The following is an 18,502-nucleotide window of genomic DNA, read 5'->3' as shown; positions in this document are numbered from 1 at the left end:
TTCGATTAAGAAAGATTTTCGATTCAAAATGATTTGATTGACAATGATTTTTGCTTCAATCTGTAGATGTGCAAGGAATTGTAATGATCTACTCCAGTCTGACTCGCTAACGCTAATTAGCGCGCTACTCACTGCTCTTTAATCACTCAAAAGAACGGCTCCACGCTGGAAAAAAAACACAACTTTTATTGGAATAACTGGATTGTGACTTTTTCCTTCTACTCTATAATGTGGCTACAACTTAACTGCGTGGAACCAAACTGCCCCTCAGTGGCCAAACCGGGTACAACATGAACAGCGCTCCAAATAAAGGCACACACAGACAAAAGGCAAGACAGTATAAAATAATTTAAATAAAATCGATTTTTGGACATTTAAAAATCTATTCTGAATCGTACTAAATGAGAATTGCGATTCTTATGAGAATATATATATATATATATATATATATATATATATATATATATATATATATATATATATATATATATATATATATATATATATATATATATATATATATATATATATATATATATATACACACACACACAAAAGCAGGGTTAATTTTTGGACAGGGTAGCCATAACATTGTGCACGTACAAGGGTTAAGTATGGAGGACTAAACGTGCCAAAATAAATGACAGTCTATGCATTTCAGTATCTATTTATTTATTTAAATTATATTTATTTAAAAATTTAAATATTTACTTATTATTTCTGTTTTTAACTATTTAAATATTTATTTAATTTTGGCACCTTTGTCCCCTGTGCATCATGAAATTACATCTGTCATAGAGAAAAAGTTTGTATTAATTATTTTTTTTTATTGCTAACTGTTTTATGCCATGGGTTGTGTAATATGATAATAATAATAATAATAACATATATATATATATATAGGGGTGTGCCAAAAAATAGATTCTCATAAAAAATTTAAATGTCCCCAAATCGATTTTATTAAAATTATTTTATACTGTCTTCCCTTTGTTTGTGTGTGCCTTTATTGGAGCGCTGTTCATGTTGTACCCGATTTTGGCCACTTAGGGCAGTGTGGTTCCACACGGTCTGATACACTGTTAAGTTGTAGCCACATTAGAGAGTAGAAGGAAAAAGTCACGATCAAGTTATTCCAATAAAAGTTGTTTTTTTTGCAGCGAGTAGAGCCTTAATTAGCATTAGCGAGTCAGACTGGAGTAGACCATTACGATTCCTTGATATCTATAAATTGAAGCAAAAATCATTGTCAATCAAATCATTGTGAATTGAAAATCGCTCTTAAGCGAAAATCAATTCTGAATCGAATCGCACACCCAAAAATCGAAATCGAATCGTGACACATTCAAAGGTTCTCACCCCTAATATATATATATATATATATATATATATATGTAATGTAAATGTGCAAAAACTAAATGTCACTTAAAGGCACAAAAATGCTGTGAATCATCACCAAAATTCACATGCACATCTCTACTCGTGTCAACTTCAACCTTTGAAAATATCAAAACAATTTGCACAGTATTTTAGATTTTATGGGCATAGACGGCCCATGTTAGGCCTGTGTAAAGATGGTGACCGGTGAAACTGCCCAAATGCAATGCAAGGGGGTTCATCAATTACTTTTTTGACTTGCGTTGCTGATGCGAGTGAGCCCTGTAAGCTGTGGTGGGTTTTTTGAAAAGTGTGTGTTGGAAGTGGCAAGTGGGGCTCTCATCCTGCTAGAAGCTGATGTGAAGCTGATTACCCCCTCTCAATAGACTGCTGCATAATAATGCAACTGAAGTGCATCAATGATTGTCATCATTGACCACATGCAATGTATTACGATACGATTTTTCGAGATTGAGAACTACTGTATGACATCATTCTGATCCAGGCAATTTTGAGCTTAACTTTAGCTCAGAGTTGCTTTTGAGCAAATTACTCTGTTTATGTCAGTGTCACAGAGTACATTTCTCCTTCTCAACATCGTTTTTATTTCTTTCAGCGAAAGTGTTACTTCCTGAGTCTCCGATATACTGAAAGAATAACATTTTATAGTGAGAAGTGGGAACACGCTTAACTGATGAGCTATGCTTTTTTTTTATGAATAGGCTACTGTACACATAGTCAGTTAAAGAAGAAAATCATTAAAAACATTATTACTAAATATTGAATTTTCCCTTAAGAAATTATCATTAAAATGACATCACAATTACACTACGTTTAATCTTATTCTACAATGCATTAAATTCAAGATTCAGATTCAATGAAAACGTATCTGTTCTTCATGGTATACTGCAGGGGTATGTAACCTGCCACATGTGGCACTTTAATCCTTCTCCTACGACTCCCTGTGGATCAAAAAAATAATAATTATGAATTCATGTTTTTTCTGCTTTGTTTTAATCAAGTCCAGGCTTGCTTCGGCCTTCCTGGGTGGAGTTTGCATGTTCTCATCGTGCTTGCGTGGGTACTCCGGTTTCCTCCCACATTCCAAAGACATGCATGGCAGGTTAATTGAACACTCCAAATTGTCCATAGGTGTGATTGTGAGTATGGTTGTTCGTCTCTGTGTGCCCTGCAATCTTTATTAGTATGTGTGGCAGTGTGATTGTGGAGGGGTGGGGTGCTGATTCTTATTGGCCACAGGTTAATTCTGTTTTGGGGTGGATGCACACACGCACACGCACACACACCAACTGCAAAATGAGTGTCAAAACACACTCTTATTGCCATGGTAGCCTTGCAAGAAAACAGATGGATCAAACGACGTGATAACAAAACACGGAGGCAGCCAAACGCCCACACAACATTTGAAACACTAAAACCACCCTCAGAGAGTAGAAAAGGGGTCCTTAGAGTTGATAATGGGGTGCAAAGCTTCACCCATCTGGCTTACACTTTCTTTAACCTGACCACAGGTCCTCTTTTTTTCCGTGTTTAGCATCACAGATTTCATGGCCAAAGACTTCAAATTAGTTTTCTTAAATTCAACAATTTCAAGGTTAGATCTACTTAGTTACTGCTTGCATTACTCTGCAGCTTTATGACCCCTTGTTTCTGGTTAAGTCCCGGTGGTTTCCTTCCTAGTCTGACTGTACCCAAATAATTACATTTCAATTGTTGGAAAATGTTCAAAACAATGTTTTTAATGCAAAAAAAAACATAAGACCTTAGACCCCCCCTCCCCCTCACTATATCGTGACTTATCTATCTATCCATCTGCCCGTCCATTATCGGAAACCGCCTAACCTCACAAGCATCGCAGGTGTGCTGAACCCAATCCCAGCAGTCCTTGGGCAGTAGGCAGGGTAGTAAACTCACAAACCAGATTGATAATTGTGATTCACTCAAGGGAGTTCTTCACATTATCAATCTGGAACTTCACTCGGCAATTCCTTTTGGGAAAGGAGGAACTTGCTGTACAATACTTCGAGCTGATTGGACGATGCGGCATCTTTGTACGTTTGCTTTGCCAATCAAGGCAACGGATGAAAATGTCGTCTTCGGCCTCGTCTTGGGGGGGGGGGGGGGGGGTGAGACACGAACAACCACTCACACTCACTCCTAGGGACAATTCAGAGTGTTGAGGTAACATACCATGCATGTTTTTGGTACATAGAAGGAAATTGGAGTACCCGGAGAAAACCCACACAAGTACGAGGAGAATATTTAAACTCCACCGAGGAAGGCCAAAGCCCGGACTCAAACCCAGAACCTCCGAACCGTGAGGTGGACGTGCTAATCAGTTGGCCATCGTGCCGTCTTATTGTGACTTAATTTTCCTAAAATGTACTCTACTTCCTATTCTAATGAATTCATGACGATTCTCGTACATTTATGACTCTCATGTACAGTAGTTATATATTTTTCCTTTTCCGTGTGACCATATACTCCTTAATAGACATTTATTTTGGGGAAACCAACCCTCTTAAGAAGATTGAATTCAAAGGATACATATTCATTTTCAAGTAGTTTGATATCTACAATTTTGCCAGTGTTTCCTTGTTAAATCATGCTATTGATATACAAACCCCATTTCAATGAAGTTGGGAAATCTCTGCATGTAAGCGACAAAGTAAAAAACTGACATTGAATGCCTGTGTCTTTCGATCCCTCAGGCAGCAGTGCATTAAAAAACAGCATCATGGCAGAGAGGATATTTGCAACATGGGCTCAGGAACACTGCAAAAAAACATTGTCAGTTAAAACAGTTCATCACTACATCTGCAAAATGCAAGTTTAAAACGTAACCATGCAAAGCGGAAGACATACATCTCATAGCTAATCTGAGATGACGCAAAGTGGAAAAGTGTGCTGTGGTCTGACGAGTCCACATTTCAATTTTGTTTTAGAAATCGTGGACGATGTGTCCTCCAGGTCAAAGAGGAAAAGGATCATCGATTAATTTCTGCACGAAGTTCAAAAGCTGGCGTGGCTTGGCAAGGCAAACTTGCACATCTGTGAAGGCAGTAGGCACCAATGCTGAAAAAGGCATACAGGTTTTGGAGCAAAATAAGCTGCCATTCAAGCAAAGTCTTTTTCAGGGATGTTCCTGCTCATTTCAAGTCCTATTTTGCATGTGTTACAACAGCGTTGCTTCATAGTAAAAAAGTGTGTGTGCTAGACTGGCCTGCCATCAGTCTAGACCTGTCACCTTTTGAAAATTTGTGGCACATTATGAAGCATAAAATACGACAACAGAGACTTTAGACTGTTGAGCAATTGAAGTTGTACATACATCACCTGCAGAGCGCCAACAATTAGTGACCTTCCCAAACACTTTTACTGAGTGTTACTAAAAGGAAAGGTGATGTAACACAGTGGAGACGACATGCCCGTCACTGATTTAAAAAAAAAGAAAAAGTATTGCAGTCATCAGAGTGAAAATTATTAAATTTTTAAATATCTTGTCTTTGTAGTGTATTCAATTGAATATGGGTTGAAATTATTGTATTCATTTTACACAACATCCCACCTTCATTTGGAATTGGGGATTTTACTATATGGACTGCTTATTGGCACTTTTTTTTGTTGCACCATATGGTATCAAAGCACTTGAGAAAGCCTCGCATTCACACACCAGTGGTCGACTGCTGCCATGTTGCAGCAAACTAGGGTTTGGTGTTGCTCAAGGACACTTCAACATAGTCACAAGGGCTGAGAATGGAACCCACAAACTCTCACATGAGAGACAATCACTCTACCACTGAACCACCTAGAAGGTCCACTTTCCCTCCAAGCAAAAAAATAAATAAAAAATAGCCCACTGCCCCCACCCTGCACCCAGATTACCTTTCTCATTAATATGAGTGAAAATGGATGAGTGTCTTGTGCTCTCTCTCTCTCTCTCTCTCTCTCTCTCTCTCTCTCTCTCTCTCTCTCTCTCTCTCTCTCTCTCTCTCTCTCTCTCTCTCTCTCTCTCTCTCTCTCTCTCTTTCAGCAGCACTGTCAGGAGGAGGAAGCGTCAGCCAAGCATTTTTAACCACATGTTGCTGTGCTTGATGTGAAGTGCTGCAGCAGCCTTCTTTTTCTCTCGCAAGCTGGCTGGCTTCTGTCACCACCTGTAGCGGCAGTTCTCTTCCACGTTGCAAGTGGAACAAAACGCAGCGCTGAAAGAGCGTGGTCGGCGAGAAGGGACGATATCTTTCATCATAAGTGGACTTGCGAGTCGGAGAGCTCCTCAGTGCAGGCTAAGTTGACGCAGATGAAAGGTAAAGGCTATGCTGGCCTCATTTGGCTTTGAATGAATGAATATGATGTGCAGTCTCTCTCTCTCTCTCTCTCTCTCTCTCTCTCTCTCTCTCTCTCTCTCTCTCTCTCTCTCTCTCTCTCTCTCTCTCTCTCTCTCTCTCTCTCTCTCTCTCTCTCTCTCTCACACACTCTTTGTGTGTATAGAATAAGGTAGAAAAGGCCAGGGAGATGATGAAAGGCAGTCTGTCTTACGTCTTGATACTGCAGCCATCACCCAAACGCCTTTCAACAGGTGGTTACCACAGCAGCAGGGCTCTGCATTGACACTAATGAGTTCAGAACGCTGTGACGATACTGATCTGAAACCGTGAGAGCGTTGTGTGCGTGTGTGTGTGTGTTGGTGTGTGTGTGTATGCGTGTATGTGTCTTCGATGAGGCGAGCGAGTCAATAATCTAATAGATGCCATTCCTAAATTAATGCAGGCCACACCATAAAATAGAACAAATAAGCGCAGAACCAGAAGACACGGTATCTGTTAAGATGAAATTTACATTTACAAGTAAATTATACTGTATGCAACTTTTGCAATTTTCAAGAGCTTAAAAAGCTGTTAAACATTTCAACATTGACCCAAAAATAGTTCTGAATTATAAAAAGGAAAAGAATGATCTGTAAAGATCTGGTGTGGGAGAAATAAAGACATTTCCGAGGAGCTGGATTGAACGTTTCTAGAGTGAATTTATTCAATGCGTAGTGAATGTGTGAAGCCTTATACACCATAACAGTATAGAGCATTACAATCCATACACACATTAATGGCCCTGGCTCCCCTGACCAAAAATAACTTTACTGCATGAGAGGTAGAAAACATTACAGACAGCTCTAATATATTTGCAGTTATTTCTACACTTGCAGAATGATTTTTTTTACACCCCCAATAATAATAATAAGATGAAACAAAAAATCAAGTGGCCAGGAAAAAAGTCCCAATCAAAATATGTGGTTGTACAACTTATTTTTAAGGAATAGAGAGAAGTGCAAAGAAATTAATTCAGTACAATAGGGCTTATATATTCATTGCTAAACGTGGGCACTGTTTGATAATCAATCATGTTTAATGCCCCGCCCTCACTTTGAGTGGACACAGGATAGCACATCACTCAACAGTTTACATCGACATGACCTCTGCAAGTGCTTGTATATCTACAACCAATGCGAGAGTTGTCTCATCTGCGCAGATGTCTTCCGTTGTTGCGTTTAAGACGATAGGCTGCTGGCTCACTTTGGGTCAGCCTGCGGGCTAGTAAGCTGAGCCGTCTCTATGGAAATGGCTTTCGTCATAAGTTGCCATCAAGCGCCGTGATGGAGCTCTGTTGTGTGCACGCCCTAGATTGCAGGTGCAGGATGCAACATGAGCAATGATGCGACATGTATAAGAGCCATGTGGGATTTTATTGATTCATTTCCATAATTGAGAATGCTGCCTTTTGTGCACATAATTTTGTCTCTCCCTTACATGGAACAGAGTGTTGCTTATCCTCTCTCTGGTGTGTTTGTAGGCTACCATATTCAATGCATTTATTGCTTTGCCCTTTATTTACCAGTATCTGGTCAATAAACCCATAAAATCCCATCAAGCCTGACACACTCAATTGACAGTTACAGTTTAACTACTGAACTTGAACGGCGTACAATTTGGTGTGACCTATTATATCTAATATTCAACTGGTCACACAAAATGTCACAAGTTGAACACCGTCATACATGGCAAGACACCATCAACTGTCAAACCAGCAAGTGTGTTTAATTTTTTTCTTTGTTTGTGTGTTTTTTAGGTGCAAGTCATTCATTCATTCATCTTCCCAACCGCTTAGCCTCACTAGGGTCGGGGGCAAACTGGAGCGTATCCTAGCATAACGACAAAGCAGGACATGAATTCTCAGTTTCAACTGCTCAGAACAATATGGCTATATTGAGTTGAAACAAGTGATGGACATTTGATTACTCATGGGAGAAACTCTCTGCAAGTTAGTTGTGACATAGAGATCTGTGATGTTATGTTGTTATTTTTAGCCTACAAATTATTTGCAATTGAGTCAACCTCTGCTGCCTCTACTGGTTGAAATCAAGTAATGCACTCTATTTAGCCTCAATTACTCTGTGTTGTTACCCATCAGTTAATTGAAATGCCTAGCCATATCTTTTGCAAATAATACAAGATGGACTGCGTTTTTACACTTGTGAGAAGTTACAATATGTATATATATATTATTATTATTTTGAACCCGGAACATATTATTTATGTTACTATTACTTTCATTGGGAGAAAATAAATTCCAAACCACAAATCAAAGGTGCACCAGTGTCCTGACTCCTCTGGAGATTTATGTTCGACCCCAGAGGTTCCACTGTATCTTCATGTAATTAATGACCATGTCTCTCTATCCTGTACCTGTAAATACTCCTAACTGTAGTGCAATGCCTGGACTCATCAACAAGGAAAATCGTAGCGCTCTACCTCTCAGTGTCTCTGACATCACTTCCTGTGTCAGGGGCTACACTCAGGCCATGACCGCTTCCATGACATATGAAAATATCGAGGATCATGCCATTGAAGGTAAGTTTATTTTATAAATCCTCTGAATAGTCATCATTACCTGATCTAATTCTTCTATTTTCTCTCGGTGGCCTTGCAGGTATCTTCATCTATCCGCTGGAGGAAAAAAACATTGTTGTAGGCTTTGAGGCGATGATCTCTAGTCAGATTATCACGCTGCAAATCAAGGACAAAGCCAAGATTGATGACTGTTACCGTAATTCATGCAGCACACCAAATGGAGCTCCACCAAGTTGCACTGGTGAATTTACTATATTATTCTATCTAGCTTCTTTTGTTTTAACACACTGTACACAGCAAAATTGCCAGTGTTAGATTAACACTGAGAGTGTTAAACCTAACACTAGAAAAGTATTTGTGTCCACACCAATGAGTGTAAATCTTACACTTTTTAAAACGTTACTTTTTTCCACACTTTACCAGTGTTACTCCAACACTGTATGGTGTTAAAAATCGACACTGGTAAATCTACACTGGCAGTGTTGAAAGTACTCTACATTAGTGTCAGTGTTATGAATAAAACTCTAATTACACTTAACTCTGGTAAATGGTCCTTAATTTATGTAGCACATTTCCTACTTACATTTTGACTAAGTATGACACTATCAGAAGCAACTGGGGGGTTCTTGCTCAAGGACACTTTGACATAATCACACTGGCCTGGGATCAAACCCGCACTCTCAGGATTGTAAAACAACCACTACCACTGAGCCACGCCACCCTGACAACAACAACTGGATGTATTGCTAATGAAATGTCGACAGGGTGTTAGAAAATTGGAAAGTTTCTCCTTCACCGGAAATGAGGGTGTGGTTAATTTAATTTAACACTCAAGGTAGTGCTATTCAGGTTACACCCAACATCTACACTAACACTTAAGAAAATTTACTCTGACAGTGTAACTTTTTATCTTAACAGTGTTAAAATAACACTGCTTACTGTATATTTGATCGAAAACTGGAAATTTAAGTGACCGATTTGCTGTGTACATACATAGCTCGTTTGGTAGACTGGATTGGTAGGATTGGAAACTACTGGTTTGAATAGACAATCTAGTTCATAGGTGTCAAACTTCGGTCCTGGAGGGCCGCAGTCCTGCAGGTTTTGGATGGTTCCGTTCTCCAACACAGCTGATATATGATTAGCTCAACAGCAAGCTCTGCATAAGCCTGATAACGATCCTGCTGATTGGAATCAGCTTGTGTTGGAAGAGGGAAACCTCCAAAACCTGCAGGACTTAAAATGGATTAACGGACTGGTCCCTTTAAATTGTGGGCCAATCTCTTGGGGTAAAATGTAGGAAAGTAATAATTAAAAGCTCTGCATCGGCCCCAAAAGATGCCGGCCCATCGGGCATCTGCCCGGAATGCCAGATGGCCAGTCCATCCCTGCACTCATCCAACATGCATATACTAACCTTGCTAGCACTAGGGCACAGTCATGCTGGAACAGAAAAGGGTGTTGCTCAAATGGTTGAAAAGTACAATTGTCCAAATATCTTGATAAAATGAAGAATGAACAAAAGATCTCGTGACCCAACACCAAATTGAAATTTTCTACAAAAATAGAGCTCTATATGTTGAAGAGAACTAATGCAGTTGGTCTTCCAGGACATATACTTCTGGATGAAGATTTGGAGAGGACAGTGCTTGTAGTAAACCTGGGGATCATTCCTCCTTTGGAGACAGTCCAAATTCTGGTCAGTACCTCCTGTGAGCTGTCAACTCTGCCCAGCGGGGGCATCAGTGTGACCACGCCGCCAGTGTGCACACCCCGCGTACAAAGGAGCATCAACGAGGAGCAGGGCTTATCCCCAAACGTCTTCAGAATGTAAGAAATACACAGATAGGTTTAACTGGAAAAGCATTTTTCTTTAAAAAGTCCAGTCCAGAGCAATTGTCACCATGTTATGTTTTCTTTAGTATTTGTGTACTTTAACTTGGAATTGAGTCATAAATTCCAGTTTCTAATAGAAAATTGACTGTGGTCATGATGGTTAAACATGCTCCTTTCCAGTCAATATTTCCTTCCTTTTAGGAGGGACAAACATCAGTGTGGCTCCAGCCCGCACGATCGTGCTCCCACCTCAGCTCACTTTTGTTTGTCTGCTCTGCTGGAGGATGAGGCCATCAACTCCATGGATTACCAATTTAACTTCCAGCTGGAAATACGAGCACCCTACCTCCTTGCAGGTCAGAAATTGAGCAAAAATCCTGGTCCATGTTTGCTATTGAATATGTATACAAAAAAACAAAAACGCCCCTAATGGCAGTAACAACTAAACAGATTGACTCATGATGCCATGTTTATGTTTAAGAGGCAGATGAAGGTTGAAGAAAAAAGAAAAGTGACTGTTGATATTTGTGTAGGTGTGGAGAGCCCGTCTCACGCCATCCGAGCCGACGCTGACCCTTTGGCTCGCTCAGCCACCAGCGTGGTCGTCACTCTGGCAGACAAATACACTTACGACTGTCCTGTTAAGATCCTCATCTACCCCAGTGGTACGTCTACAAGGTCACACTCAAGATGGTTTAGCGCTCGCTCCAAGCTCCTCCAGGCCACTGATAATGTATTTGTGTGCTTCATGTTGAGTGCATGAGAAGGCCGCAACAAAGTCCTTGTATTTAGTCCATCTGAGGATGCCACTGTGTGGGTGAGATGCTCCGGGTCTTTGTTGTTGTTCTATCACAAAGTTTCATCTTGTTGTAAAGTACCCGTGGGCCGCTTGTATCCCAGAGGTAACAACCTTTTCTGCTGATCCTCTATGTCTCATGAAGGCTTTACTGGCAGACAAACCCACAGGCGGTGGTGGCCAGTTTAGATAAATAGATAGATAGATAGATAGATAGATAGATAGATAGATAGATAGATAGATAGATAGATAGATAGATAGATAGATAGATAGATAGATAGATAGATAGATAGATAGATAGATAGATAGATAGATAGATAGATAGATAGATAGATAGATAGATAGATAGATAGATAGATAGATAGATAGATAGATAGATAGATAGATAGATAGATAGATAATTTATTCTTCCAATGAGGGAAATTTGATATCATATGTTTTAACCGAGCTCAGTTTAACGCTTGAGTCATAATAACAATATTGGTACTTAAAAACAAAACAAAAACAAAACTCAATATTACTTTTTATACTCTATTTAAGTTCAACAAACGCCCGATTCATGCCCAATTCAGACTGACTGCGGAGGTGCGTTTTCCGTACGGCCGCCGCAAGGAATAGAAAGCATTCGAGTCTGCGTGTCAGTTCACACCAGCTGCAGTGCGTTGCGTATGCGGTGCGGAACGGATGCGGAAGGTTTCCGCAAGCGTTCAATTTTTTGTGGACACGGCATGCGGATTTTCATGAAGGTGAAAAAATTACGCGAGCCGGACATGAAGTCGAGCGTCGTTATCAAGGTAGATCCGGTATATTTCAAAATAAAACAGTTTGCGAACTAATTTTTTTGGGGAGAGAAGCTAGCTATCTACATAGCATGACATGAGTCGGACATTTAAGACAAAAAAAAGAACTCAGAATAAATTAAACATGACAAAATAACACTATTTGAACACAAAATGTACTTCATACTCAGCCATCAATGTGTCTCAAGATGTCTTAAGATGTCTTAAGCTAAATCAAGACATCTCAAAACATTTTGGAACACCAAGACGTCTTAAGACAAACATTTGAAGAGACATTCCTTGACAGAGCAGCACATGGGATGCCCCCCAAAGAGATGTTTGTGTCTTGAAGACATTGAATGTCTTAAAACAGCTTAAGACATATTTCATTTGACTTAAGACATGCACATCTTAAGGTGTCATGAGACATGATATGGATGACTCAAAGAAATGGTCAAGCTGTCTTGTTTCAATGCCAGTATTATGATGATAATGATCTATTGATATTTTGCTGTAAAACCTTATATAATGTTATTGGAGTGTCAAATAAAAATTTAACGACCCCCCTTCTCCCCAATATTTAACTTACACTATTTATAATTTAGAGCCCTGTGTAATGGAATTATTATGGTACAAACTAAGAATAATGAACTAAACAAGTTATGAACAAACAAGCAATATTGCTTCACATGGAACAGGATATGGTGATGTAGTGTGATTTTTTTTCCCTGCAACAAATATTCTCAAAATAAGATGACGATAAACTGGAAGTTAAACAAAGTTTTTTTTTAAGTGCTTAATGAATAAATGACTGAACTAAATTAATATCACACAAAGAATAATCCATTTTAAATATACAATAACAACACATTAATAATTATTACAACACGATGTCATAATGTATTAAATACAATTTTGTCATTCAACTTAAAATATAGATTTGAATAAATTAATCTATGTAATACCATAGAGATTTGAGAACAAAACAAAACACAATCAAACCAATTCAAAACGCGCGCGAGGGGAGGGGAGGGGAGGGGCGGGGCGGGGCGGGGCGGGGCGGGGCGGGGCGGGGCGGGGCGGGGCGGGGCTGCGCTTCCACAGGTGGACGTCGGACGCCATCTGATGATCATCAGACGCGTCAAGGAGGCAGCGGTTTTTATTTATTTATTTTTTTATGCTGTTCGACCATCCAGAAGGCAACTATACGGCGAATGGAAAGGTGGGTAAAATAATTATTTCTTCGTACTGTGTATCTGTTTCAAATACCCCGGGATAACAAAGTGCAAGGTAGAGCTGCCATCACTGTTGCGGCAGTGTCGTGTGTTGAAAAAAGTTTGTCAAAGTGGCTGTTCGCTAACTAGGTACAGTATGCTAGTTCAGTGTAAAAGTGAGTATTTCTATCGCTTTACCGTGTGCTACAAACGAATACATTTTAATTCTTGTGGTTACGAACGATAGCTATTGCAATATAAAGTAGAGCATGTCTGTGGTGTTACTTTGAGTTACCCTCAAATAAATGCATGTTTCGGGTGTTGTTTTATCTCACGTTGTGCTTGTGCGCGTGTGTGAGGGAGCAGGTTCAGCAAGATGTTGTGTTGCGAACTCAGGGCAATTGTCCAACTTTTTGGTGCTCACAAAATAGCAATAAATCTGGTCAACTTGGATGACTAACTTGTGCCAGTAGGCTGAACTGATGTGATTATTTTTTTGGTGTTGTGTTATACATGTTATTTTAAAGTTGCAGTGAAGTATGAAGATGCAGTACTAGTAAGTATTTCTCAATACAGTTATGACAAATTGTTGTTGACAAAGTGATTAATTCTTTTTTTTTTGTGTTCTGCTGCACACATATATTTTATAGGTTAAAGGGAAGATTAAAGAATCAGTATAAGAGTAAGTATTTGTTCATATATATATATATTTTTTTTAAATATAAAAGCCAATACACGTAACTGTTGTTGAGTGATTGTTTCTTATGTTACAGTGACGTGAGGAGGGTGAGAGTAACATCTGAGAGAAACCAGTTGTCTGAACTGATGTTGACGGTATGTGATTGTTGTTTCTTTTATGTAATATATGTATTATTTAATTTGTACTGTATTTTGCTATTTTGTGTAATATTGTTTATTTTTGCAGTTGATAATATTGTATATTATTTTCTTTGAGAAACTCGAATGACTCGTAACTTGTGCCAGTAGGCTGAACTGATGTGATTAATTCTTTGTATGTGTGTGTTGTGATATTCAGGTTATTTTAAAATTACGGTGAAGTATGAAGATGCAGTGCTAGTAGTAAGCATTTCTCAAAACAAAAGCCAGTATTCTGAACTGTTTTTGACAAAGTGATTCATTTTTTCTTGTATTTTGCTGCTCACATACAGATATTTTATAGGTTGAAGTTAGAGTGAAGATTAAAGAATCAGTATAAAAGTATTTGTTAATATCTTCTTTTTTTTTTTTTTATAAAAGCCAATACACGTAACTTGTTGAGTGATTGTTTCTTATGTTACAGTGAAGTGTGGAGAGTGAGCAATACTCAAAGAAAAGCCAACTGATGTTGACAGCACGTGATTGTTGTTTCTTATATGCAATATAATATAATATTATTTTGTACTGTGTATTTTAAGCTATTTTGTGTAGTATTTTATATTTTTGCAGTTGATAATGTATATTATTTTCTCATGTGTTCTCTAATGTTTTTTGTCTAAAATATTTATTTATGACTAATTTGTTTTATCTGCAATTTTTTAAAATAATTATTTGTTGCATTTTTATATTTACAAATATCAAATATTTATATTTTTCTCACTTTCTTTTGATCAAACTTTTTTGCACCATAGCTAGCTAATATTTTTGACAAAACACACATAAAGCAGTTTTGCTTTGACTCGTTAGATGTATTACTATTATTGTTGTGGTTATTGTTATTATTGTGAATGCGTATCAAGGTTTTTAGGGTTAGATCCAGTTTCACCATGCTTTCAATGTGTCCAGTTACGAGGTAGGGAAAAAAACATCTTGTTGGATTCTCTGTGTTCATACCCTGTCAAACGGTTGAAAATGTTGCAATTAAATAAATGTTAAATTTGAATGTGTTGATTGTTAAATTTCTTTCTAGGTTTTGCCTCAATCAAAATACTGTAATAAAAAAAAAATCAATTACAAGTAGCAGGATGCAAATTAATGTATGCTCACCAAATATGTTCAGCGGCATTCTGTATATACTGTGCAACGGCTTTTCATTCTTTTTTTGACATTAGTCATTAGTGTGAGGATTAAATGTATTTTATGGTATCACTATTCACCGTTCCTCTTAATCAGTTAGGTTTAACATTTAATTACTTTTGTCAGTTAAGCCCATGTCTCACTCAGCAACTCAGGCTTGCGAGGTTGCACGCACGTAGCGAGAGTTTGTTTTCGTCAGGTTTCATTCAAGACTGCAAAACGTTGCAAAGACGTTCTGCAGACCTTCCGAAACCATTTTTATGCTCAGTTTTTCTTGTCGCCATCAAATTTTGAACATGTTAAAAACATTTATTTGCCACTATAAAAATGGTTTGCAAGCATAAAAATGGGTCAAGGTTCTGGAAAACACTTGGCAATGTTTTGCAGTCTTGAAAGAGCCGATGAAATGCCATCACTCGCAATGCGCGCACCCTCGTAAGCCTTTGTTGCTCAGTGAGACACGGACAAAAGTACCGGTTATAAAATGTTAAATATAAAGAGGAACAGTAAAATAGTGATACCGTAAAAGACATCTTCAGACGTGTGAAGACATCTTAAGATAATCTTGAGAGGTCTTAAGATAATCTTGAGAGGTCTCAAGATCTCTTGAGAACTCTCAAGACGTTCATATTTCCAAGACATCTTAGGGCATCTTAAGACTCAAGTCTATAGACATGTCTTATAGACATCTTGATTTATCAAGACGTCTATAGACACATCTTATAGACATGTCTTGACTTTAGAAGACATCTCAAGACGTCTCAAAAATATGTCTTAAGACATAACTTATGTCTTGAGACACATTGTTGGCTGAGTATGTTACCCATAGTAGAAGAGTCATGGTAGAAGTCCCAGAAATAATGTCCAAAAGCATATCGATGTGACAACAGGCAAGTGTTGCTATTGTTTACCAATAGGAGCCATATACACATACACTGTCTTGCTGCAATTACATTTTAAGGACAACTTGTACCAATGAGATATTTGACAAATTGTATCAGAAGCATACAAACACTTCTGACTTGGCCTGGCACAATGTGATTTCCCGCAGAACCTCACGTGCCGCAGGTGATCATCGAGAGCGGAGACATGACGCAGGATGAGTATGATGAGTTCGTCCACGGCCGCAGCGACTTCATCAAGGCCACCAAGAAGGACTCCAGCAATGAGAGGAAGGTAAGAGTGTCCTCAAGCAGCTGAGCCTAGTGCCTGAGCTGATGAGATCCATGCCACGGAAAATGCGGTTTGGCGCACAAAACAAAGTATGTCCATTACAAAGATGGACCACAGGACCGGCAAACATTAGCGAAAGCTTTTTGAAGCAACGTCGGTCTTCTCCCGTGATTGTCAACCACACAATGACTGATCACACAGTGCAGTGAAAACGGAAAAAATAAACATTGTCATAGTACTCTGAAAATTGCATAAGAAAACTCATTTCTGTTTTAATGATTATATTAACAAAACAGAGTTGCCTGAACATCACAGACATTACACAGATCACAGATATGTCCATCCATCCAGTACACATTTTTTATTAATTTTATTATTTTAGACGATTAGAGAATGAACTGTTGTTTGCAGTATTACATATTTATTGTTACTTTGTTCAAGCATACCAGACTTGCATCTCTCAATTAACGACTTGCCATTTGCCATTGTGGCTAAAAGGGACAATAAGCTTTTGTATGATTTAAGTGTCCAAAAAATTGTAGTTGAATTCCAAATTACATACCCTCTCATATAGTTGACTTCCGAAGTTTTAGTTTGTAAGTTTGCATTGAAATGAATATTATAATTGTAAGCATTATTGTCCTTAAAATAAAATAAAATGTATCTAATGTACAATGTATTCACCAATTAATTTACATCTGCAGCACATTTTGAAGATAAAATAGCCTACAACCTATATTTGCCCCACAATGGGTACATTTGAACATTTACAGTAAAAACAATCATCTTGTCAACTGTTTTCACAAACGCATACAAAGCCTCATGATTGTTCATTGCAGCTTTCACTGGTGCGGTCATTTTCACATCTCAGCACAACCAGCTTTACCATCAAATTTTGTTTCCATGGAAACTCGCCAACGAGTCCACCACACTCGGCCTGGAATTTTGCTGTCATGTCCACAACTACCATTTGAGTTCATTACTCATTGCATCTGTGTGTTCCGTAGGTGGAAGCCATCCACAGGCGGCTGCATAAGGACATCCTCCACAACCCTGTGGTCATGCTCAACTTCTGTCCCAACCTCAAGCCTGTCAGCTCCGACCTAAGGAAGGTGCACGGAGAGTTCATCTTCCTCATTGACCGGAGTGGCAGCATGAGCGGAGTCAACATAAACCGCGTGAAGGTACTTTGCTCCCTGGGATTACTTTATGGCGTCCATATTAGGCCATTTGGGCCATTTCAGGCTAAATGACATGGGTTGTATTATCAAAACTGATTATGACGTAGTCACTCTCCAATGGTAAGATGAGCCTTTTCATCATGCTCACTCATTTGATGTGTCACGCTCTGTCCCAGGATGCAATGGTGGTGATTCTCAAGAGTCTCGTACCAGGCTGCCTGTTCAACTTAATAAGCTTTGGCTCTACCTTCAAATCTCTCTTTCCCAGCAGTCAGAACTACGAAGAGGTAAAATTGAGAGCTTCCTGTTTTGCATGTGATATTGTCATTTTTTTTGTTTGCGTTAACAGCGCTTTTGTTTGATATAATGTAGTATAATATACTTTTATTATAGTACAGTGAAGGTGAGCATTGTGTGGTTTCAGTGCATTCAGCTGACATATGTACAGTGTTTGAAAGCAGAGAGAATAACTTGATTGTTCATGATTCTGAAGCCTAATGTTAAATATTTATTTGTATTATTTATTAAGTATTTATTTTTCATTCAAATTTGGTTGGTTGTGAATAATAAATTTCTGCGGTGTCGCCGGTGTGGCAAAATTTACAAAACATATATTTTCGCTTTACAGGGACTTAAATTATCAAATAATAATAATTAAAAAAAACAGCCACAAGAAAATGGTTTTATATGAGCATTCTTTGTCTGCACTCACCAGGCAGAGATTAGCCGACATAAAAAACAGTGATGTTACCTTAAATTCGCAGTGGAGTTCTTCTTGTCTGAATTTTGGACATTTTTTATTTAGACACATGACAGCGCATGACATAGCTGTTCTTTTTTGTACTCTCTAAGATAAACATACATAATGACTTTTTAGCCGGGGTTGTTGTGCATTGTTTTGTTTTTTAAAACTTTGCTTCTGTGTGGTGCCACAGAGACTGTGAGTGATCATGTGACTTCCTGGATCTGTTTGATTGGTGAAATGGAATCCAACTAGAGGTTATGCTGGATTGATCTAACAGTCACATGACAAATCAAACCAAATACAGTAAAATGTGCAAGCAATAATACCGGTACTGTAAAAGTAGCACGCAGAGTGTAGCTCAGTAAAGCACAGTTTCTTCTGAACAAAAGTACTAAAAGTAAGTAAAATAGATCTGAATTTTTTGTCAGTGAATTGACTTGTCAATAATGAAGTGCTACTTAGGAGGCT

At 38.5% G+C, this 18,502-nt stretch overlaps 1 protein-coding gene and 1 long non-coding RNA gene across 4 annotated transcripts in view; both read left to right on the top strand.

Moving 5' to 3' along the window:
• The first annotated feature begins 5,461 nt into the window (after window positions 1-5,461).
• The window catches only part of vwa5b1 (von Willebrand factor A domain containing 5B1), a 29,655-nt gene continuing 16,614 nt past the window's right edge, over window positions 5,462-18,502 (top strand). Inside the window, exons 1-10 of one of the 3 annotated variants that reach the window (XM_086069744.1) lie at window positions 5,462-5,699; window positions 7,516-7,809; window positions 8,155-8,297; window positions 8,377-8,538; window positions 9,908-10,127; window positions 10,335-10,489; window positions 10,667-10,798; window positions 15,987-16,111; window positions 17,116-17,292; window positions 17,466-17,576. In XM_086069744.1, coding sequence (XP_085925870.1) covers window positions 8,159-8,297; window positions 8,377-8,538; window positions 9,908-10,127; window positions 10,335-10,489; window positions 10,667-10,798; window positions 15,987-16,111; window positions 17,116-17,292; window positions 17,466-17,576 — 1,221 coding nt within the window. In that variant the 5' untranslated portion in view covers window positions 5,462-5,699; window positions 7,516-7,809; window positions 8,155-8,158. Of the gene's footprint in view, window positions 5,700-7,515; window positions 8,298-8,376; window positions 8,539-9,907; window positions 10,128-10,334; window positions 10,490-10,666; window positions 10,799-15,986; window positions 16,112-17,115; window positions 17,293-17,465; window positions 17,577-18,502 lie in introns of all 3 variants that reach the window. The other 2 variants (XM_086069743.1, XM_086069742.1) reach the window with 2 other exon arrangements.
• Window positions 12,788-14,744, top strand: LOC147179260 (uncharacterized). Its single transcript, XR_015094180.1, has 3 exons — window positions 12,788-13,604; window positions 13,696-13,756; window positions 14,223-14,744. It is a non-coding gene; the product is annotated as an uncharacterized LOC147179260 (long non-coding RNA).

Source organism: Leptonotus elevatus, chromosome 2 (genome assembly GCF_054856555.1).
Source record: "Leptonotus elevatus isolate MCC_2025b chromosome 2, RoL_Lele_1.0, whole genome shotgun sequence".
Classification (NCBI taxonomy): domain Eukaryota; kingdom Metazoa; phylum Chordata; class Actinopteri; order Syngnathiformes; family Syngnathidae; genus Leptonotus; species Leptonotus elevatus.
Note: the sequence above shows the minus strand (reverse complement) of the source record. Positions and strands in the feature narration are given on the sequence as shown.